General features: G+C 40.3%; 1 protein-coding gene across 1 annotated transcript in view; it reads left to right on the top strand.

Annotated features, from left to right (window-relative positions):
• Positions 1-24678, top strand: part of LOC106951555 (glutamate receptor ionotropic, delta-1-like) — a 234350-nt gene that overhangs the window by 59860 nt on the left and 149812 nt on the right. The window contains exon 2 of the mRNA XM_015039183.1: positions 15501-15706. Coding sequence (XP_014894669.1) covers positions 15501-15706 — 206 coding nt within the window. The remainder of the gene's footprint in view (positions 1-15500; positions 15707-24678) is intronic.

The raw sequence follows: 24678 nt of genomic DNA on the forward strand, positions 1-24678 counted from the left end.
CAAACAAAAAAGTTTTTAAATCACACTTTTTTTTTTTTTTGCAATCAGCACTATGTGCATGTCTGTCTATGAAACTGCTAACGTCCATCATGAACTTATTATTCAATTAAAAGTTTTTTTATTATCATTATTATTTTATGTTTTATCATTATGCTTGTGCCACAGTGTAGAAAGTTGTCGGTACCATTTGACAAAAAGTCTAATCAGAAATTGTGCGTTTCTCAGCTTTTTTTTTTTTTTTTCTCTGAGTGTGGAAAGAAAATCGAAGGTGTAGTGATGACTGGGTTTAAAGTGAAATACAGTATTTTGGGGCCACAGGTCCATTATTACGCTGAACTCTGACAACCTTTTCAGAAGCCAATTTTAAACCTGTATTTTAAAGTTGTTGTTGAATGCGATTTGTGACTCTTCAGATTCTGTGTCACTTTCAGATGAAGAAGAAGAAGAAAAACAAAAGGTGAAACAGATTAACCGCTTGGCTCCCTGAAAATGCAGCTCGGGTTACACTTTGTGGCATCTATACATTCTCTGATCTCTGCAGAAGAAACATAAAATGCTGTAAAATATTTTTGTCACTCTTAAGTACCTCCAAACCATCACATGTCAATGGCAGACTATCTGAGTAAATACAAATGAGGTGAAGTTCAGTTAATTCCACCTTGAAGAAATGAGAGAAGCATGGCTACTCTGTCCTATTTGTGGTTGGACTTGTGATAACACTGATCATGTCCATTCCCTGACATCAGACAAATCACACGTAATTGTTTAGTACATCTTTAATTGGCCATCTAGGTTATGATCTCATCACTTCATGGCCTTGCTGCTCAACATGTCATGGTGTATCGCTATCCCCTGAAATACAAGAAGCCTAATTGACATTGCACAAGTCCTGCTCTGTGTGGGCCTCGGATACTGGCCACGTGGCCCAAGCCACAACATATATGACACCATGAAGGCACCAAAGTACTAGAGGTTCAGAAAAAAAATCAGACCAAGTGACTCTCCACCAACAAGTGCCACAAAGGCAGGCCCGGCGGCATGGGCGCCTCTGGAGAAATGTCAGAGATTTTGACATCTTGGAGAACAGCATGATGTTGTCACTGGTTTGCAGCCATCCATGATGAACAAAGGTGCATAGGGGTGGATAGCAAGGCATTGATTAACATAGATCTCCATACAAGAGAAAGTAAAGAAATCTATTAGTTTTGCAAACATATTGCCATACCACAGGCATTACAAGTAAATTCTATGTGTGTGTTCTCCAAATTGTTAATTTAATGATAATTTTGTCACATTTTGAAACCATAATGACCCCTTAGCAAAACATTCGACAAAACACAGAAAACAAATGGAAAAAGAGACCTGTACTAGGTTTTGTACCATCTGATTGGAAATTCAAGGACTTCTAAGCAGGTTTTGAGTTATAGGATCTAACCATCAATGGAAACTTAATCTAAGCCAATATCCCTTGTGCTTGCCTTAAATGAGAAAAATATTGAGTGCACAGTTAACCAGGTTTGTTCACTGGCTGAGGAGTAGGAGGAAAGGTGCGAAAGAATTAAAATCATAATCCTTCCAAATCATCACTCCTGGCTGTAGTTTTATCTAAACCATGTCTCATAGCTGACTAAAGTATTCTGCTGACGACCGGCGTTGGAAACCACAGTGTTAATGCATAGTGTACACCAAAGATCGCGTTGCAAGCATTTTGTCTCCCTCTAGTGGTTTTGAGGTGTAAATGACCTGTGGCTCAGATCTTCATTGGGCTCAATTTGGAATACATGAATAATGGATTTGATTACAATGATCCCCGATGTCACAAACATTTTTATCATACCTATTTGTATATCAGTTGTATGTGCTGTATTCATACAAAGGACATTTGGATCGTCTTTCTTCTGAGTGAACTGGGAGCTGAACCTGAACGCGAGGCATCCTTTTCAGAGTTACAGTAACTGAGCTACTGCGCTCACCTGAAGACTATAAGTCACTGTTGGAGTCCAAGATGGCCTGGAAACATGATGACCAGCGACAGAAATAGACAGACGGATTGTAGTTTGAGAAGCCATCTGAGGTAAAATGACTGATGGGAAGCTAAAACGAATAGATGGAGGAAGAGGCTAGCGGCGGGGACAGCAGGGGGTCGTGCAGGAGCAGCACATGAAACCCAGAGTGCATCTGACGATTTTGCAACTTAAAAAGACCACCTATGTTATTCGGGTACTTTTGGTATATTATACAAAATGTGAGAGAGTTCACATGTGAAGCAGAAAAAAGCTCACCGACTGTCCTTAACTAGCTTGCAAGCTTTTGACATAAGGTGTGATCTCATGTTTGGTTTAGCTTTTTATTGATAACTAATGTGTCGGTTTAATATATGCAATTATAGATCAAAGCAAAAATTGAGTTCCTGACTTTCCTGGCTGCTGAGAGCAGTTTGATACTGAGAACTCATTTTGCCACCGTGTAAGGATGAGGCATCAGCATTCAAAGTGATTGCAGAATATTTTTTTTCCCTCCTTGTCTCTGATGGAGGACTCTGCCAGGAGTGATGAATTTCCCAGCAGAGGCCTCTTAAATCTGTCTCTATCTCTCCCCCTCCACCCTTCCTCCCCTCCTCCACAACCCCGTGTTCTGTCCTGGGTGAGCACTTCAGCTGACCGGCTGATTGATGGGTGTAATGGTCTGTCCGTGGACACGGCATCCCTCCATCCCAACCGGGCTATTCCGACCTGGTTAGAGATCCGGCTGCTCACCTGCCTGTTTGACTCATCAGCCTGAAATTTGAGGAGAGATGAGAAATGATGGGCAGAAACGCAAACTGGTGGCGAAATAAAGTAGAAAATGTGTAAATGCGACGTTACCGAATTTGGTTAGTATTTCCTACTTAACGAAAACCCACAACTCTTAATTTGGAGAACGTTCATCTTTGAATTGTGTAATTGCAGGTGGTATTTAGGTCAAACTTTGTATCTAATATCTGTTTTGTTCCTAATGTATTCCGCCAATTCTTGAAGCTACTTTGTCATTGAGGATGCAAAGCCATTAAGTGATTCAGGCATTAAAAACAGTTTTGCTTTGACTTTAATTACATGCGGATACGATTTGTTGCCTCCGTATTCACAGCAGATTACAGAATAGAGCAGAAGATGAGTGTTCAATAATATAAGGGCGGCACTAATTTGTCTTCTCATAAACTACCGGGCCAGAAAAAACCAACAAAAAAAAAAAAACCAAACAAACTGTTGTTTACTGGTCTATCCATGTCCCAGCCCTCATCCATGCTCACAGGATGTGGATCGTAACTTAAAAGAACGAGATCTTGGTTAGAAGGAGCTAAAATTTGGGTTGGGTCTCACCATCGATCATCAAGGAATAGATTTAAAAACCAACATTTTAGAATTTAGATTTTAAAATGCTGGTCTATTAATGCACTGGCCGGTCCAGGTTCAAAATACAACTCTGAGTTGCTTGTCAAGTATGCATGCTCCTCCACTCTGGAGCAAACTCCCCGAAACATAAGATGTGCAGGAGAATTTTAGTCCTTTAAATCAGGACTAAAAAAAAAAAATACTCTAGTTTGCTGCAGCCAGCTTGCTGACCAAACAGAATTTGACAATTGTTTACTCAAGTAGCCATGTGGTTCAGTCGGCTGTTAAAGGAAGGTAATTCTTAAAGCGGTACCGTCTGAGGGACTGGAGATCATAACTGTTCTTCTTCTTCTTCCTCCAGGTTTTCTGAGTGATTTCATTATAATCCGAACTGAAGGGGGAGAAAAATGCAAGAATCTTCTCATTCTTTCCTGAGGAACATTATTTCAATTCAGCTCAATGATTTTCTTCCACGGTGGATCACGTACTCTATTCTACTGTAAGAACAAGGCTTGGGAATCCATCCTCTTCAGTCAGACATTCAAAGCCTTTTTTGTGTGTGTGTGTGTGTTTTTGACGCAGAGATTAGATGTGTTGATTTAGTCTGAAGGAAAAAAAGCCAAATTTTATGCTGTCTTTAATCAAAGGAAACACTCAGGATGCGTAACAGTAAGTACAGTGTATCAGAGGCGAGGAGCGCAGGTGCACGGCGGTGACTGAACTGACTGGAAAGAAACGAGTTCTGAATCTTTTTGACCCAGAGTTCGTGAAGTTTCGGGAGCTGCTGCTGCGAGGCGAAATGGGTTTCGTCCTGATGAATGAGATGCAGCGCGGCTCGCGTTGTGCGTCATGCCGCTGCCGTTTAATTGTTTGTCTCCGCACCTGCTCAGGCTTCGGCTTTATTTTTTTTCCATTAGCACTGGAACACAAACACAAAAGCATTCGTAAACTGCACCTCCGGAGCATCCGAGTGTTCGTTAGCGAGACGTCGCCCTCCGCGTCTCTTCCTCGCTGCTTATTTTAATCCCTTCCCCGTCTTATTTCAGCTTTCTAGTTTCTGGGAGCCAACAAACAGATCGATCGAGAGCCGCGGGTTTGACTTTAAAAAGTAACAATGTTTTGAACTGGAATGAAAATGACTGGGATTTTTTCTTTTTTTTTCTTTTGAAAGTGCCGGTCTTGCTTTGTTTTTATTGATTCTTTTTTTATATATATATATATCTTTCTTTTTCATCCAGTGGTTAATTTTGGATGTGTGGGGAAGAAACAAGGTGAGCAAGAAATATTAGACATTATCAACCTTCCTTCATAATCCACAGCAGCATCATGAGCAGCTCCACTTCCCTCACAATATAAATATTAAGCCTGTCTGTTATAGATCTGAAGTTAAAGTTCTAATGAGGACAGAGTTGTGTCTTTTTTTTTTCCTTAAGTGAAAAGAAAACACAGTAACTCCCACTTGCTTTGTTTGTAGTAACACAAACCTCTCAAACAAAAAAATGTGATTGAAATGATATAATCCAAATCTGGATATCTCCTTCATGTGGAACCTGGGAAAATTATTCACATCCCTACAGTGCTCTCCAAATAATCTGAAGTATGTGGCCTGCGTTTGTGATCATTGCTCTTAACGCTAGCTCAAGATTTATCGACTGAGGACCTCTTTGTTGCAAACATATTTTAGTGTCACAAAATGCAAGGCATTGTACGCCTATAGTTGAAGTCGCTGTATTTTTTTAAATTTCTTCCTTGTAGCGTTTACGTCTGTTTGAAAGTTTTCATTTTTGAATATCAAATAACAAACGGAGTCATCGCTCAGAGTGAAAATCTGTGTTGAGGTCATGGCGAAAGGGTTTGCCTCTTAGTATTTTTATGGATCAATTCTCATTCTGCTTTGTTGTGATGTTTCCCTCTCTCCTCTGTCACATCTCTCCTTTCCTTTAAAGGTTATATCTACCGTGATTTCAATCCTTCCGTGTTTAATGTCGGCACTCACGGCGTCTCCTCCGCCTCCGCACGTCAGGTTTTGCCCTCTGTGGCTGCTCTGCTGTAAAGGGCGGCAGTGTTTTCTGTTTTTTTGTTTTTTTGGGGGGTTTTTTTTTAAGAAGTGAGTGCGTTCGCTTCTCTGCACAAATGCACGAAAGTCGCAGTCGACCCCCCATCTCCTCCTGCTTTTATCTGCCGAGCAAACTCGAGGCTTTATCGACAATCGGTGAGTCCGCAGATAGTTCTGGGAGCTGAAACAAAAAGCCGAGTGATGCTCAGGTACATGAACTTAAATCCAACTGTCTGGCAAGCGGCTTCGGTTGGCCGTGAGTTCTTTCGTTATGCAGGGAAGAAGATAAGTCTGAAAGGTAGACAAACAACTCTTAGGATTAGAGAAAAGGAGCACAGAATTTCACAGAGTCAAAATCGTGGTGGCTTTTCTTTTATGAGGTTTTATACCTCAGTTTCTTTGTTGTTTTTTTGCTACTGTTACAAGTTAGGTGGTCTTGACATTCCCACAATGTGTCTTCAGTAAAAGTATTGCAGTTTCCCATTGTAAAACCAAAATGTTCAATGATTTTAAACGACAATATAGGATAGTCTGTGCTGCTACGAGGTAGCAGAGAAGCAACAACTGAATAGAAAAAAAATGCAGTAATGCTAATTATTAGCTACAGTACTTTTGGATTGCCATTTCACGTGTTGAGTTTGACATAACTGGGCTGTAGCTGCATCTGAATCCTACTGTGTCACTACGTTTTAATAAATTGAATTGATTGGAACTTAATATAGACTGAATTTGATTGGACGTAGTTGAATGCACATTGGACCCTGTTGTCTTGTGAAGGGCTCTGAGATGACAGTCGCTGTGAATTAGTGTTATTCAAGCGTAGCATTAGAGGTAAAGACATTTGTGTTTGATCCTTTATCTCTTTGCTGTAAGAAGCAATTCTTGTCAATAAATGGCATCCTTCCACCAGCCCTTGTTGCAAGTCAGCCAATGAAGTTGTGTTGGTCACTCTGGCTTGAACAGGACTGGTTGTAGGCAGGCCTCAAAGTCTGGATGTAGTCTCTGATAAACACTGCTTTGTGGGGAAGATTTTTCTTTCTTTGACGTAGTATAGAAAACAACATGAGTTCCGGCATGTTAGTGGCAAAAATCACTCACTTATTTCATTGGTTTCTTATTTAAGCTTTCTCACTGCTAAACTGTACAACACCTACAGTATTCTGTCTCTTTGACTGTCCAGTCTTTATAGAGTACCATAATATTAACACTATATATACCTGGTTAATTAGTCAGCTGGAAAAGTCACAGCTCGCCAATGTGTCTTAAAATGGCTAATAAGAGGAATAGGGGTACTCCTTTAGTTTGCACTCCATTACATTCTGTTATTTGTGTTGAGAAATGAGCTGGCTGACCAGCAGTGTACAGCTGCTTCTAATTTACCTTGATTAAAAACAAAACCAAACAAAAAAAAAACAACTAGTTTTCTGATCTGTAGAAACACAACTCAATAAACATAAGAAATTGTTTGGATTTATTGCAACTTCTTCAAACGTCGCATTCTCTGACCTTGATGTGAGTTTGCTGGGATGTTCACCACTGGGAACTTTGCCAGTTCTCTTAACTCTTGTCCTCTTTCTCGTTGTGCAGTGATGGACTTCATATTGTGTGTAAGTGGCCCATCCTGATTGATGGGCAGTAGCAGATTATTGCGGATGTTTCTTTTTAGTCATTTTAGTGGCGGTAGTTCACTATAACACTCTGAGAATTTATATTCGAAACTGAAGCTAAAAAAGGCATTCAGACAATATCAAGAAAACGCTAGTTTTACTCAGTTTCACGGCATTTTGCAGACTTTCATCAAAACTTATTTTCTCAAACTAAATGGTTTTTCTCATTTTAGATGGTGCGAACCCCTGGGGACAATCAAAGGCAGTGAACAAGTTCTTGTTACTGTAGCGAACAGCTCAGGATTTTTTTTTTCTTTTTTTTTAATGTAGCATAACACAAACATGATTCCTGTGGGTTTTTATTAGATTTGCTTCAGTTACAGCAAATAAACGCACTGCATTGCTTTGTAATGAGTTTCTCATGTTTTACTGTGTGCACCGAACTTCATCTTCTTCCATTCTGGCTACAGACATCTATGTTTTCAGCACTTTCTAAATCAAGGATATTGGTTCATTATGTGCACCTTCTACATTTAAAGACCACATTGGTTTTGTTGGAGCCTCGACGTGTCATGCAATCTCTTCTTTTGCGCAACGACTCTAACAATGCAATCACTGAGGGATACGGAGGTGGAGCGAAATCCCTCTGCAAAATGTTCCTTTCGGCCTGCAGGTAAAGTCCCTGACATGTACGAGCTCAGCAGGAGAGAGCGTCTTTTGTATAAATTAAATAGCTGAGAAAGTCGAACTACACAGCAGAGTCGCATAACAACAATGTGGAAACAAGTCGAGCCTGGCAGCTCTGTCTGTTATGAGCGTAGTTTGAAAAGGGCACTGCTCTTCATCTGCTGCGAGCAATTACAGCGGCGTTCTCCTCTTAGGTTACAACTTCCAGCGTCGACAGAGCAGGTGTCAGGAGCGTGACAGCTTGTGCACACGGGAACAAAAGAGACGGAAAATAAATGGATGTACTTGAAAAACGGATTGTGCCTAGATTTACCTTTACTACATTTATTCAACTTAAAAAACAAAACAAATCTGTTACTTAATATTTTTCTATGCTAAATTGTACTATGCTGTGCTGAAGGATGTTATACTTTCTTATTGTATTCGTTAAATAACCCAATGAAAACACGTTCTCATCTGATGAAAGTATAGTTCCAGGTAAAGTCCCAGCCGAATTTGGCGTGTTCCACTCTACGTGTCTTGTCTTGGTTTTTGTGGTTTGTTTTCTTTATATCCTTTTAATTTGCTGCTCAATCTGTAGCTACAGGTAAGTTTAATCAAGGAGCTTTTTCCTGGCTTTTAAAGATCAACACACATCTGCCTTACCTGAATGTTTGTTTGTCTTTCTAGTGTAAAGTTGATCGTTCATTAAGCAGAAGTTTGTAGACATTCTACAAACTTCTTTAAAAAGAAAAGTTGTTTTTTTTAAAGAATTAAACTCGTCCAATTTTCTTTTAACAGGTTATTTTTGACCAACCGCACCAGTAAATAAAAAAACCTACGATAATTTACAGTTGTCATGGTAACTTAAAAACCCAAGCTGTCTTTGTGAAGACAGTCATTTGCACTCGGCATAATCACCAAAACTCCATCAAAGAAATGAAATGTGCTATGATGGGAAAGTGTTGACGTCCATCCTGAGCCAATCTTAAGCTTCAGGAAAAACGGCAATTAGACATTTAAAGCAATTTTTAACTATAATTTCTGAAATGCATCTACGTGTGAATTGGGAGCCAGCATGTCGTCTTTCTAACCAGCACTTCAGTCGTCCTTTTTAAAGCTCGGGTCTCTTTTATGATTAGATAATCTTGGCTGCGACATGCCAATACTTCGGTTGCCCGTCGCCAAAAGAATATTTATTTCAATCCACTGCCAACAGTCCAATTCAGCTTAGACACATGAACAGAAACAAACTATAAAAATGATGCACGTCTCTTCAAGATACAGTTTAATTCAGGGATTTTAGAGGAAACAAAATGTGACTTGGCAGGGTTGGGTTATAAAATAAACGTCCCAATCTTTGAATATCTCCGAGCTGTTTGGCTCCACTGTAAACGTAAGATATGGCCAAAAGCCTAAACTGGCAAGCCAGGAGGGGAGAGCTTTAAACGGAGAAGCGATCAAGTTGACCCGTGGTAACTCTGGAGGAGCAACAGGGATCCACAGCTTTGGAGGGATAGTCTTTCTACTGGAGAAAGACTATTAGTTGTAGTTAATAGTAGTTTACAGTAAGCCATGTGGAAGAAGGAACTCTGGTCAGACGAGACCAAAATTCAACCATTTGCTTTTCCTGTACAGCAGGGTTTGGACAATCCGTAACACTGCACATCATCATTCCACAGATGTAAGTAACATGGTGGTGGCATCGTTATGCTGTGGGGATGGTTTTCTTAATCAAAGACAGGGAGCTTGGTTGAGATTATGGGAAGTCAAATGAAGCCAAACACAGGAGAGTCCTGGAAGAAAACCTGTTAGAAGATTTTAAGATTTAAAAGCCAAGCACCTGGGGAGCTAAACACAAATGGCCAGAATTTTTTAAGATCGCCTTCATTTTAAAAAATGTATAACTTGACGTTTTACTTCACAATTATGCTTTTTGTTGTGTTGGTACATCGCATAAAACCTGAAGAAAAACTGTTGAACTTTGAGGATCTGATGTGATAAACTGTGGAAAGAAACTTTGGAAGGCAATGCATAGAGAGGCAGAATGGGAGTCACGTTTGTCTTTCTGCTGCCGCCGGTGAAAGAATTTTTATCAGCAGCAATAAAGACCTGAAGACCTGAACTCCTAAATAGAGCATCAATATAACTGTACACCAGCAGCATTACGATAAGCCTCGTGAGTCACATGAAGTAATGGTCTCGGTTTCATCAGCCTAAACTGTAATTGACCAGCAGGAAGGGGCTGCGTGTCTCAACAACGACGCGTTTCGGCTTTTTGGTAATTAGGACCGCGTGCACATCATGTTCTCGTCATAAGGACTAATATCATCTGAATAAATTGTTTAGTATGAATAATGAAGTGAGCATATTTAATTCATATAGCTCTGCCCTCCTCACGCTGTTTATGGATGTAAAAAGAATCGGGCTGGACTGACGGCTCTGCTCTCACAGATCTTCTTAATAAAACATGAGAGCTCTTAAGCATCAACATGTGGAACGTGAGCAAAGTCCGTCTTTCGTTTCCACTCCGGGTTCCGGGAGCCGCCCTCATCCCGGCCTCCTCACACGGCGGGCTGATAGCTTCGCGGCGGCGCCCGTAATAGTGCGTGCCCGCTCTTTGATTGGCTTCATTTACATAGCACCTTGGCAGGGGAGCGGGAGCCGAGCAGCGAGGGGCGTTGGTGAGGCCCGCATTAGCATTTCACACGCTCCATGCGTCGGCATCGCATTCCGATCACGCAGCAGCACCCTGGCAGTTAAATTATACATCATCCTGGTTAGCGAGAGACTTGTTGATGTGCGGGTTCGTCTGCATGAATGTTGAGATTCTGAGGATAACACGCTGAGACAAGCTGCATGTATGTGAGAGGCACATGGAGACTGAATGAATTATCCAGCACATCATCGCATCACTCATTTTGTTTGTGTGTGTGTGTGTGTGTGTGTTAGAGGAGTGAGTTTATAGGCCCCCAAAGCTACAAACCATAATATCAACTTTAATGCAGAGTTGGCCAACTGTAGATTGAAAATGTCACTGTCAGAGAATTTTTTTTTTTTTAAATCACTTCTCTGAGCTGAATCCAAGCAAATCATGAATCTGTACCAACATCTCTACACCATTATATCCTGTAATCCCGCAGCTTCTTATGGAAGAGTTTTTATGTTGGAATGTTGCCTTATTGCCAAGAGGGAATAGTTTCCTCTGTGGAAAGCAGAGGGTGGATAACGGCAATGAAGAAATATATCTCTGTGAAGGTAAATAATAATAAACCCAGTGGTTGCAGGAATGCTGTTTTATTACCACCTTTTTTTTTTGTTTTTTTTGTTAAGAGAGAAAATGTGGGAGAATCTATTTTTCATGGTGAAGAATGCTAATGATTTGGAAACAAGCAGCTAGATGTTCCAAAGGTTACCCCTGGAGATAAATTATCCATAAAACACTAGTTACAGTCGGGATAAAGCAAGTATTGAACACCGCCAGTGTTCTTCTGGTAAAAAAAAAAATAGTATTTTTAATGCAGCTGTTGAAACGACATTCACACCAAATATTTCTACCAACATGACTAATCCACACTTACAAAGAAGTTGAAGGAAATTAGTCAGTAAGTTAAATTATGTACAATAAAAAGGGAATGATGCATGGAATAACTGATGACAAGGTTTACTCACGTCATTTTTTTCCATTCTTTCCTTTGTTGTTAGGATGTAAAACAGCCCAACATTTTCATGTTTCCCCCCCCAAACCTTCCTGTGATTGCGTGTGTGTGTTTAGTATTTTAATATTGACCCTTCACAGAGTTTAAGTAGGTCAGTGTGACCTGCATAATGTGTTGACTTCTGGTTTCTGATGCTGAAAATAATCACAATCATAATTTATGAAATTGCATATTTCTTAAATAAGTAAATCTCTACAAGCTGCTCTTTTACTGGTCACCACTGATCAGCCAAAAACACAGATTTCTGTTACAAAATTATTAAATTGGCTGACTCTACCACAGATTATATATCATTCAGTTTGCTGAACCAGACGAACATCTAAAACAGGATAACCTCCCTATAGGACTCAGTTTGAACACCGTAGTGTTATTGGCAATGTCTGCCTAACATAAAGTCACCAGTGAGAAACTTTAGGTGGTGAAACATGACACCAAGCTCGCTCTCCGGATGTGGAAAACCACAGCGTTTAACTTTAAACCAGGTGAAAACTGTGTGTAGCTCCAGTTCTGGTTAAGCAGTGGAACCACTACAGGGGAAAAGCTCCCCGCATTTTTATAGTAGATGAGGGTTGGAAATAAACTGAAGTCAAGAGAAGTTTCATTTTAAAATAAGCCTTCACAGGTACTGCAGAAGTGGCTGCAGCAGACGGAGAAATGATTTCCTGTGTGTGTTCCATGGATATCCAATACAGAGAGGCTTTCCAAAGCTAAAATGTCACACCTGTCATCGCCTGTGAGGATAAGAAGGCTCAATTATCCCTCCTAATACACCCACCACTCGTTCTTTTCATCCTTTCATTCTCCGTGTTTCTTCTGTTGTCTCATCTCTCTCTGCCCTCACTTTGTTCCTTCCAGTATTTTCACGTCCGTACAGTTAATTAACGAGATCTCCCCCCACAGTCTGTTGATCTATGAGCAAGCAGACACATTCCACTGCAGATCTTAATATATTTGGCATCACAGTAAAAGGGATTGCTGCCATTGCTGCTCTTGATGTAACCGGCTGTTTTTTTTTTTTTTTTTTTTTTTTTTTTTTAAAAAAAAAACCCCACCAAGCTTTTTTTAAAAAAGGAAAAATAGCTACTCTTATCCAGCAGATTCTGATATGATGCATTTAGGCCATAAATGCAGAGGCGTCAAACTCATTTTTCATTTTGGATCATATCAAAAATCTGAATGTTCTTAAAGTTGTGCCAGGTTGTGCCAGAATCTATTATTAAACCCATTAAACTGTTAAAATATCAATAAATATATGTTGGTTTCCTAGAAATGAAATAATAATGGTCTTGATTGATTTTTTGGGGTTTTTTTTTTTTATAGATATATAAAGATAGATATTTTTTTTCCAAACTGAGAAATGTTTCATCCCAAGCATTTTCAGTTTCTGCATCAAAAAGTCCATTTAAATAATTTACGTGTAGAAAAAAATAAGCTGAAATGGAGTACATTTCTGGATGTTCCGTCTGCAGCAAACCCATGTTGCAGCAAACAAACAAGTTAAGGTTGTTTTCACCCTTGGAGTTTCATGATTGTGTGTGTAATTTTAGTCTCTGTCCAGGCAGCCATTGATTTCATCTGATTTTGTGCCAGATAAACACAAACAGCTGCTTATTTGTCATGTTACATAAGGTTGCAAGGATAGTTAGAATTTTAACAATTAAAATTTGGTGTGATCAGAAAACAAACAAAAAAAAATGCTACTTAGTCTCTTCTGTGAATATTTATTTGATGAAATAATTTCAGGGAAGACTTAACAAGCTTTGGTTGTAGACATAATATTTCCAAGATATTTTTTCTTTTTTTTTCTTCTCGTCTCTTAAAGCCTGAGGGCCTGCCAACCTCAGCTGGCAAGGATTCCCACCTAATAAAAATTCATGCTGAAAAATTTATCGACATTCCTTCTGCAGGGCTTGCAAATATCAGCAATGTTTGCTGCATCCGGACATGATGCAAATATTAGGCATCGCTGGCCTTTAAGGTATTTGCACTGTACGTGAAAGACAACAGTCGTGTCGTGTGAATCCAAATTGAATCTCTTGGCCGAAGGTTCACCTGCTCCGGGTCTTCAGTGGGGAGAGGTCAGCGTGACGCCGATGAGCAGAGATAAGTGTTGGCATTTCTGCTGAGAGAGCAGCATGTCAACCCCCCCGCCCCCCTCCCTCCACCGTGCCTTGCTCAAAGTGGCTGAGGAGAAATTGAACTGTGGCTGGCGAGCAGCAGCTCTTTAAATTGCTTCCACTTGTGGTGTTCCAGTGCTTGAGCTCAAGAAAAGGGCAGATTTAGTTTTTTTTTTTTTTTTTTTTCCTTTCTCTCTTTTCAGCAAAAATTTTTTTTTTTGTGTGTTTTTTTTTTTTTTTGGGAAGTGAAGACAGAAACTCTGAGTGCTGAATTAGTTGCAATATGTTGATTTAGGCTGTGGATGCAAACGCCACCTAGCCGATTCCACTGAGCTGTACCTTTCAACGTGTTGCCGCCGAGTTCAGGAAAACGTAATTTTGAAGGAGTGGGAAAATTGTATGCCTTCTTTTGGGTTATTTCCTCTCATAAGAGGGCAAAGTTGTTGTTTTTTTTTATAGAATGTTGAACCGCTTATTGGATAAGAGATATAAAAAGTTCTAAAGTTAGATAAAATATTGCTTTCCACGGGGCCTGCCTTCAGGTATTGCCTTTGTAATCAGCGGGGAAGGGTGAGTCAGAGGGCTGACTTTCAAATTTCATAAAACAGTTTCTCGTTTGTTCTCCGGGAGTAAACGTCCCTGCCGATTTTCTGGGAAGGAGTGGGAGGCATGCTTTGAGTGACAGTTGGATCGATGGAAAGAAAATTTAAGGGAGAACAGAAATGGTGGTTATTGTCGGGCCGGAGATGTGGCGCAGGGGGAGGCGGGTGGGAGAGCAGAGTAGATGAAATGGCCCAGCTGAAAAAAAGAAAAAAAAAAAGGTTTTCAGGAGTATAGTGCGGCGGTGGGCGCTCAGAACAAGCTGGCTGTCAGTGCTAATAGACTAAGAAAGATGGAGGGAGGCTACAAAAAGTGAGAGATATTCAGGCCAAACAACCTGTCAGCTTCTCCAACGGTACAGAAACCAGCTCAGCTGCCATTTTCTGAGCAGAAAGAGAAAGAAACGCATCTGAGAAAGAGTTTGAAAGATGCCTCAAATAAAAAAACAAAAAAACAAAAAGAAGAAGAAGCGATGCTGTCATGTTGGGACGCAGATGGTGCAGAGATTGAGCCAATGCTTTCTCAGAGGTTCAGTCACCTTCAATAGCTACAAAAACAAGAGCCACCTTTGTACGAATCGGTTTGTCTTCGAGTCCTCTGTTTTCTCGCCGTCTGTGGGCCGGTTTAATGAGTCACAGTCATTTCAATAAATGCTGCTAATTCATAAAACTGCTGTCGCATGGATCGTGGTCGGTTGTCACCATTTCAACGGTTGATGGCTAATGTCTGAGGCTGGGTTTGAAGAAATGCCGTTGGAGAGATGCTGGTCATCTTCATGTTGGGTTGGCTATTCCAAGCTTTGCCACAGAAATCCTATTCAAATTCAAAGTCAGTTCAAAAATACTTTATTGATCCCACAGGGAAATCAAAAGTTGTTGTAACTCATTCTTTTCGATTCTTCACAAAGACTTATTGAAGATCATGATGGCTTTTGGCAGCGGTCCGCGTTGCACTCAATACATGTTTTTATATTCAGTTATGTGTGTATACAGGATATTGTTTTTATGACAAGGCCAAGACCTTTAAAAAGTGCCATACACCCATATTAAGTTTTAAAATGTGAATGTAAAGATTGTCTTGAGATATGAACAGCTTTCTGACTCACTTCTGGGCTCATAAGTTTTTGATATTGATATTGATCTTTTTTTTTTTTTTTTTTTTACACCTCATGTTCACCGTAAAATGTTATCTGCAAAGTTTGTGTTTGGGGTCAGGATGAATGTGTGCAGAGGAGCGTTTATAATTGTTAAAAAAAAAAAAAACCCAAAGAAAGAAAAGCTGCTTAATGCCTTTATTCTCTTTGTGCCGTTTGTTGACACTTCTAAAGACGTTCTCATTTGCTCGACTCTTTGTCGTCTCCCCAGATATCCGCGGCCTGCAGGGCTTCCTTGATCAGACGTCCCGTCAGGGCGTTGACGTTGCGTTGCAGCGGGTGGACAGGAACATCAGCAAAGTCTTCACCAACCTGTTCACCACCATGAGGACGGAGGAGCTGAATCGGTACCGGGACACGTTACGCAGAGCCATCCTTCTGCTCAGCCCGCAGGGGGCGCACACGTTCATCCAGCAGGTTGGTCTTCCACTTTTCTTTCCTTTAAAAGGACGCTGTGTTCTTGAGGACAAGTTGATGGTTGCTCACGCTACAAACACGTCCGTCTCCATTTTCCTCCACGTTTGCATGGATTTAAACGACCGTGTGAGTGGACAGAGTGTTTCCGGTACTTCCTGTTATGCTAGCGCGTTGACAGCAAAGAGTTCGCGAAGTTGGATCGTGCAGCCTTGTATTCTTGTGTGCGTTTGACAGCGTCCGCATGCAAAGTGGAAAACAACAATACTTTTTTGCGCGTCGACATAAATAGAACTGATCAGAAACAAACAAAAGGAAGATTTATAACGTTTCTTATGAATCGAACCGAGATAAATATGTCAAAAACAAATATTTCACAGCATTTTGAGCTGAACGGTGAAAACATTCATCCGTACCCACATGATGAATGACATCGCAAGATGATGAAACCCACTTTGCTGGTGCGAGTGATCTATGGAGGAGTTGCGATTTGATTTTTTTTTTTTTTTTTTCAGCATCCACAGAAAGTGTTTCCTGGGTGTTTTGTTATATTGGAAAAGTGTCAAAAATGTTGCGCTGCAGCGTTTTGTTGGAACTTAAAAGATACGACAGGACAGTGTGAACACACATGAGCTAATCAGTTTCTGTCACATCTCCGAAGCAGCGCCCCCTCAGCTTGCAGCGTCCCTTCCAATCTTCGCTCAGCGATGCACCAGCAATCCTCCGTCAAGCGGTCAAACGTGCTGCATGCATGTCTGCAGGCGGAAACAATCCGTCCTGTTCCTGGAACGAACATTAAACATTAAGTAGGGAGAGACAAAAGGGTGAGTGGAAAATAGAGCCACACGGGCACCAGAACAGAGAAGAGCTGTCGTTTTCTAACACTGCTGCTGTTCTGCAGCAGATTTGTTTATCATCTTTTCATTCATTATATTATAATAATCTAAGAACATGATGCAAATACCACTGCTCCTCCAACTGACCCCTGCTAGTTGTGTACATTAGCACACAATGATCGCTTGTCAGTTCAATTAATAAGTCCCCAAAATGATGGAGAATGCAGAAAATGAAACAACTTAACAAAAAAAAAAAAAAAAAAAAAAATTGTAATTCTCGTCTTTGCTCTCTGTATCGAACACACTGCTTGCAACATTAGGCAAGTGTTTGTTTCTGAGTCATTTCATGTTTTTGGTAATATCTTTTTTTTGTGATCAAAATCATGTTCTTATGCAATAATTACACAAAATATTAAGATGTGATGAAATAAAGTATTTAGGGTATAAACTGTAGCGGAGGAAATATGGAAAAACAGATTAAAAGGTAAAATGAGCCTGTGTGTAAGAGAATGACAGAGATGTGAAGCAAACAGGTTCTCTTTAGGTAGGACTAACACTGCCAAAATTTAAATGGAGAACATCATTAAATAAATGGTTCTGTGAATTAATTTTTTTTCCCAAAAAAAAAAAAAAAAATATAACACTATTTGTAATATGTCTAGGCAGTGTTACTTTTTCACTTTAACTCATATTAATGCATTTAGGGAAATATTTATATATATTTTAGTTTTTTTTTTGTTTTTGTCCTGACATTTACAAAAGCAACAAGGAGTTTTTAGTGGGAGCAGCCTGAGAAAGAAACTTAGGGTATCTTAAAGGAACAAACATGGAAGAGATCTATAAGAGGGAAATAAGAGTGCAAGATCCACAACAAGGTACATTAATAAACCAAAAGTGAGTGCTTGTAGTGGGGAGAGAAACTCTCAGCAGGGAATAAATGAGTGTTTAAGGAGATCAAGAGAGCGTGCATGAAAAATTGCTGTTTGTCTAGCATATCCGTCCATGTTTTTTCTGCTTTGCACATCTTGGATCAGTAATCATTTGTTCACCTGCCCAGTTGGTGTGCCTGTTTGCGTGCATGAGCTGGTGTGTGTGTATGAGTGTGGGGCCACCTGCAGTGACAGATGGAGCTGGTTTTGCCACAGACACCTTTCCAGAAGCTTTTGCAAATGAGCTGCTGTGTTTTGCTCAACATTTATGACCCGTTTCATTTTTCAGTGGAACTTCTGTCTGTGGATCAAACCGAAGTGTGTGGCTTTTAATTATTTACATTGTTTTGTAGGAGTCTCAGAGTACTGCATTGTGGGCGAGCAAACTGTAGGAGGAGATGTTTAACTCCTGTACGTTGATAGGCGCTTATTTCTATTAAAATATGAATGATCTGTATAAATGCATGAACAAAACACAGGCTGAAATCCAGGTGTACCTGTACAAGTGCTCTGTTGGATGCCATGTTACACTGCTGCCTTGTTTTCCACTTTACATTTATCCAACTTACATTCTCTATGGCAGTTTTTGCTTAGAATAAATAAAGAATTGAGTTGATATTGCCCACACACTCCTTTTACCAGGATTAGCTGAGGGCTGATGCACTTTGCTTTAGCAACGTCTGCTGTCTATAAAGTGAGTCTGACTTATTATGTGCATGACCATGCTGGAGGACAACCAGTCACAGCTAACGGCAACAACAACTCACACCCGCTATCCAGCATGGCGGAGACAGAGTGATGGTTTGGAAATGTGTAGCAGAAACAGCAGTCGTAGGAGGAGATGTCTGAGGCAAAGATCCAGTCAAAGTCCAGACCTCAACATGTCTGAAATGATTTGCTCATCAGCAAACTTCAAAGAAATGAAGCGTCATTGGAAAACTACTAAACTATGATGTGAGAGAGTAGTACTAAGAGTTTTTTTGCTTCCAAAGAGGATTCTTAAGCCTGCTGGATCAGGACCAGGGTCAGGACTATGATGATGTAAAGGAAGTTTCCCTGCAACATGGTTGTAGATGTAGTAAATGATGAAAACTGTACGATTTTAGAGTTTATGGTGTTTTTTTATTTTTTTTTATTTCCATAGCTAAATTAGGTTATTTCAAACCTTTAAGTTGTTGGTTTTTTTCTCCACAACTTCTAAATGTATATTGATTTTGGACTTGAACATATGTCACTCCTAGGCATAATCACAGGAACAAAGGTGCTGCTGCAGAAATTATTTCCGTTATTTCTGAATCTACATTCAGAAATAACGGGTTTCTTCTAAAGTTGTCTCAGCACTGTTTTTTTTTTTTTTAATGATCAGCTTGGAAGTGTGAAGAGTTTCACTGACCTGACTCTACAGAAGAGAAGAATTAGGGTCACAGGTGAGGACCTAATCAGGAAGCAGGAATCCTTCAAAAAAAAAAGAGCCTCCCATTGCTTTTTTTTTTTCTCCGAAGAAAGAAAAAAGTAACAAGAATAAGACTCTCCTCTGAGGCTGTATAAAAGCCTGGTAACCAACATACCTTCCCATAATGCAGTCCATTATGGGTAGGTAATTTGAGCAACTGTGATGTACAAAGGAACAGTAAAGTGTTCCTGCAACCCCAGATGCCCTTTGTTCACTCAGAGACCCAGAAATCAGGGCTTGTTTCCTTCGTTGATAAGTGATTTGAGCAAGAAGACATTGTCAAAACTCACTTTCAAACTTCCAGCGAGTAGACTCTAACCGTAATGATTGGTCACCATTCTCTAACTTTTGTCCAGCTGCACCATTTCTCAGAATCCACTCCCATCACAGGGTTGTTAAACAACACTGCACTAGAGAACAAAGGACAACTCTGGTGGCTGCCTCATCCAGATGAAGAAACTCACAAATAAATGTTCGTGTTGCCCTCCATTTGCTTTGAAACAGTCAGCGCCTCGTTAAAGGTGTTGTCGCTAAGCTAGGCCCGAAGTGGATCAGGTTTGGGCTTTAAAACCCCAAGATGACACGGAACCTTTGTTTGTAATATTTCAATTATGGAAAAGAAAGACTTTTAAACTCATGCTGGAGAGCATTACAGCGTTGCTGTTGGTGGGAAATAAATTACTGCATTAAAGATGGGAATCATTCTCGCCTTAGATAATTCAATATATTTGCTTTAGCTGCCATGCAAGCTCATCAGTAACACTAATCTTACCAAAATGTCCCAAACACACGAGTACACAAAAGTCCAGATTAAAGACAGGAAGGAAGAGGAAGAGCAACCTCCAGCTGAGCAGTGTGAGACATTTAGGGTTCAGAAACCAATCCTTACTTTCCTATCACAACTCAAATGTTGCATCTTCCACCTCAGATGGAAGATTTTTTTTTTTTTTTTTTTTTTGCTTCTACTCCTGTGTCTTCATGCAAATCAGGATATAATAGTTCACTTCTTCTGCTGTCTGTCTCTAGAAGTCAGGTGAAGAGGCAACAAGAGGCACTGAACCACACACAAAAATTTTTTTAGGCCAATATGGCATCTGCTCCACAGGTCTGTGTAGCTGCATTTAATAATCTGAATATTAGTAATATTAAAATGATGGCAATAATTAGTTGGATACCAAGAAATAGTTTTGGTTTAGTAATTTGCTGCTGTTGGTCTTGGTCTTGGAAGAACTGCTTTTGACTCTATCTCTGTTCACCAATTTGCCAAATGGTCATCACTTGGCAAATTGGCAAGTTTTAGTTTATATAATTAGCTAAAATTCTTACATTAGCATCAGTCACACTGCATTGCTCTCAATTTAATGCTGCACCAACTAGGTTTGTTGTTTATTCGGTGATGCTGTCATGTTGGTACAATTGTTTCATGAATCAGAAATATCAAAAACCCAAAGCAGACCATTTGTGAATTGGAGATCTTTTTTGAAGTACATTTATTTTAATGAATGAATGTCGGTGGAGTCTTTTTCATTTCAACTTAGGACGAGTAAAATCTTTTGCCCAACACTTCCAACATTCAGTCTGTGTGCGCACATAGATGCTCTTAGCACATACACCTTCTCTAATAGTGTTAATGCCCTGAATGCAAGTGTCTACCACAGAGTGGGAGGCTGTATCACAGAAACAATCGACTTGTGTGTGTGCGCCTGTGTGTGTGTGTGTTTGTGTTTCCAAGTTGAGACATTCATTAGCACCAGGACATGTCGGGCGTGGGAGGGTGAGATCAGGCTCAATGAAAGTTCCTCTCCTTAGTGATGTCATGGAAACCTGTTAAAAGCTTTGGCAAGTTTTCACACCCATAAACTCACACACACACCTACACGCACACACACGGGTAGCTACCTGCAGCGTCTTCATTGGAGTTTAGATTAGGCCAAACAAATCCAACCGAGGTCAGGTTATAGATCTAAACTTTATCTTGATCACCATGACGACACAAACGTACCCTTGATTTGTTCTCAACTCAGAGCCATTCAGACTCCAGAGACGACTTTCATACGTTTCAATTTTGTCATTAAACACACCATCTTAAAATATGTTCCCTTTTCAGCAGAGATCATGTTGATGCAGTGTTGATATTAGCCAAACCACAAAACAAAGTAATCTGCATCTAGTGTGCAGGCAGTCATCTGAGTCATTGTTTATTGTCGACTATTTAAAAGAGCGCAGGCCTTTGTTGCACTCGGTAATACTTTGCTTCTGTTTTGCATGTTTTTTCCGTTTTCTCTCTCAGTTCCTGTCCATTCACTGTTGAGTAAAGGCTGCTGGAGCCTGACATATTTTATAAACAAAAACACATCCTCAAGACCTCAAACCTCTTAATACATTGATTTATTTAATATAAATCCATGTATTTCAACTATTTATTTCTTTTTCTGGTAACACTTTATTTGACTGACATGTCACTGTCATAAACATGACATAACACCTGTTATGTACATGATGGAGTCTTCATGAACGTCTACGACTGTTGTCATGAAGTGTCATTCGGTAAATAATGACACTTTTAATGCAAAGTTGCTCTAAAACCCGTATTGAAAGTCCATTAAAAGTACTAACTTTGCATTAACATGTCATTATTTACAGGTTAGAGTCCATCCTGTTCTTTCACCCAGTAAAACTGCTTGTGAAGCGTTTAGGCACTTCCACCTGTTTGACTCTGTGTTGGCGCCTCTACGTGAAACGCAGTCAGCTGTCAGTGACTGTGTGAATCATTATTAAGTGTGTGTGTGTGTGTGTGCGCGTGCGTGTGTGTGTGAATCCACGCTGGGAAATTAACACCAGACACAAACACATGCAGACACACGCGTGGTCGGCTGTCTTCACACTGTACCGTGTTGGCGAGAGTATTTCTGTCATCAGACGCTGGTATCAGACTCTCTCTGCTTCCTCCCGTACCAAACTCCAGTCATAAGCTCATTCCACGTTTCCTGGCTGGCTTTGATGGGTTTTTCTCCCATCTCCCTTCCCTCTCCACACTTCCCTCTCCTCTTTTCTCCTTTATAAACTCCTTTTGTAATGTTCATTTTCTTTTTCTTCAGGGTTTCCTCTCTTGTCCATCCTCCTATTTCATGGAAATGCAAACTTCACACTTGCGACAGCTCAGATTGATGGTTCTCACAAATCAGAATTTTCGTGGGACAATTTTTCATTTTTTATGCCTTAAGAAATAATAATGTGACAAAGCTCTTAACTGTCTGGACCACCCTTGGTATAAAATAAAATAGAGACGGAAACAGACTATGTGATTAATTGCGAACAATCTGTGTGCTGTCCTGGCTATGAGTTTTCAATTTTTCACCAGCTGGATAGCAAGATAATGACGCCCCAATAACCAAACTTCTTCTTTTTACTTTATTGAGGAACGGCCTCTGACCACTGCCTTCACTTTGGCCATCGTATACTGAAATCTACAGTTCATAGCGATTTGCTATTTTCAAATGGCAAATTGCATTGTTTGTTAGCCAAAACTTTGAGGTAAATGAAAAAAAGTGTTCATAAATGACATTATCATTACTATAACCCAATAATCTAACTGTGCTTTTTTTCTTCTTCTTTTAAACGTCAAAGCAAAGTGCAGTGCAGCCGAACACGGTAATACGTCAGTCACATGTTATTACCTTTCTCGTCTAGAAAAGCTGCCCATTTGGATTGGTTTTGTTTAGTTTTGTTTTCTTTTTAAGTGTCAGAAGTCAGATACATTAAGCACAGCTATTGCACTCGGAGACTCGAATGTCTGTCAAAGGGATTGTTGTCCAGCCAGCTGCAGGAGGTGAATGAATGCACCAAGCTGCTGCTTGTACACTGCGACTCCCCACTAACAAAGAACAAAATGTCAGTGTGTCTCCACATCCAACTCTATTATCCGTTTGATCCAATATTGTGGTTCCTGCAATGAAGTCGCACAAAACTTTTTTGAACACACACAATTTCATTTCCACCTCGCCTCTCTCTCCGTCTGGCTGCTGAACTTTCTTCATTAAGTGTGAATTACAGAAGAATTAATTTCCGTGTCATTTCGGTCAAACTCCCTGCAGATGGGCTTAACAGTGACCTGATCTGCATCGCTTTCCACTATTATCTTGCTCAGCATCTTCCCTCTGCCGTCCTCATCTCCCCTCTTTCTCTCCAAACTTTTTGACTTTTATTTGACCTAAAAAAAAAAAATAGAAGGAAGGTCAGAAGAAGAGCCACCGGTTCGCTTTGACTGCAGGAAACGCCCTGACTGACAGGAGCCCACAAGTCCGCTGAGCAGTGATGATTGGCAGTTCCTCACAAACCCACAGCTGTGTGTGTGTGTGTGTGTGTGTGTGTGTGTGTGTGTGTGTGTGTGTGTGTGTGTGTGTGTGCATTTATCACAGCTGTGGGGCAGAAAAAAAACGAATTTCCAACAGCAAATTGAAAGTGACCCCAATAAACACAAACTCTCATCTCACTCCCTTCTATCTATTGAATCACATTTCCTGTTGGATTTAAAGAAGCATGTCATAATGCTCCTCACTAGTATGCTGGGTTTGACTTGCATAGTTAAAAACTCAAAGCCACTGACACAAAATTACATCGTAAAAATATTCATCTTTTAATATTTTTGCCATGCTAACAACACAGGGTTGATTGTTTTTATTGTGTTGGCCAACACAAAGTAGCGCAATATTGTGACGCGGAAGCCAAATGGTTCCGTTTTGACCTCATCTCACCAGAACGGCCAACGTTCCTGCCTCTCTTGCACCGTTGTGTTCAGACTTCAGGAGCGCGTTGCCAATTATCTCGACAACAGATCCTCCCATCCAACCTTTGGATCTTTGTAGCTTCCTTCCCAGCCTCCCTCGCCCCTTTCACGTCATTGCTCTGCCATAAACATGCGACCAAATTGCCGCCGTTGCGGACCGCTTTGTCCTTTCGCATGGTACAAGGCGACCCTCCAGGATTTAGGCTTGCGAGCTTTCATTTGCATAACACACTTTGAGGGACTGTTAATTTACTTTGAGCCTTGTTGTTCCCATGACGATGCGTATTAGATGAGAGTATAAATCCCTGCTTATGGTGTGCCCAGTGTATCTTGTCTAGAAAGCTTATAGATATGCTTCAAGTTCCAGGGCCGCTGTTTGATGACACATGAAGGCAAATGCTGACCCCGTATGCTCTGTCATAATTGAAAACGTGATCTGTGTTTTGGTTTAAAAACTAAAAGAGTTTCATTTATATAGAGGTAAAAAGATGACTTTCATCATGCTTGCTGTGATAAATTGTTTCAGTCTTTTCAATTGTTTCGTATGGCTCATTTTACATTGCTTCAAAATAGCTTTCTGATTGAATTTGCGCAATAAATGCATCGGAATATACATAGCAGCATATAAACATCGATTTTATATCGACTTCTTCCATCTGGGGCGGCCTTTTATGAATGTATGCTTCCAACCCACAGTTGTTCCTAAGTTGTTCCTAATTACTTTGACTTTTTAAATAGAAAGCTGAAAGGTTTGTGACAAAGAAACATTTTTCCCAGCTGATCCACCGGCTTCAGGTTGACCTTTAGAGTTTGAGTCGGAGGGAAAGCGGCGCACTTTAATGGCTTTTCTTGGGATAAATCGGCTCCGGACGAGATTTAGATGTAAATGCCACCCCATCTGTTGCGCTTGTAAAATCTTTTGACCTCAGAGACTTTAAAGATGAGGTTCACGGTCCCACGTGAATACGTCA

Source organism: Poecilia latipinna, unplaced genomic scaffold (genome assembly GCF_001443285.1).
Source record: "Poecilia latipinna isolate Pla-1442-1.1 unplaced genomic scaffold, P_latipinna-1.0 Scaffold464, whole genome shotgun sequence".
Taxonomy (NCBI): Eukaryota; Metazoa; Chordata; class Actinopteri; order Cyprinodontiformes; family Poeciliidae; genus Poecilia; species Poecilia latipinna.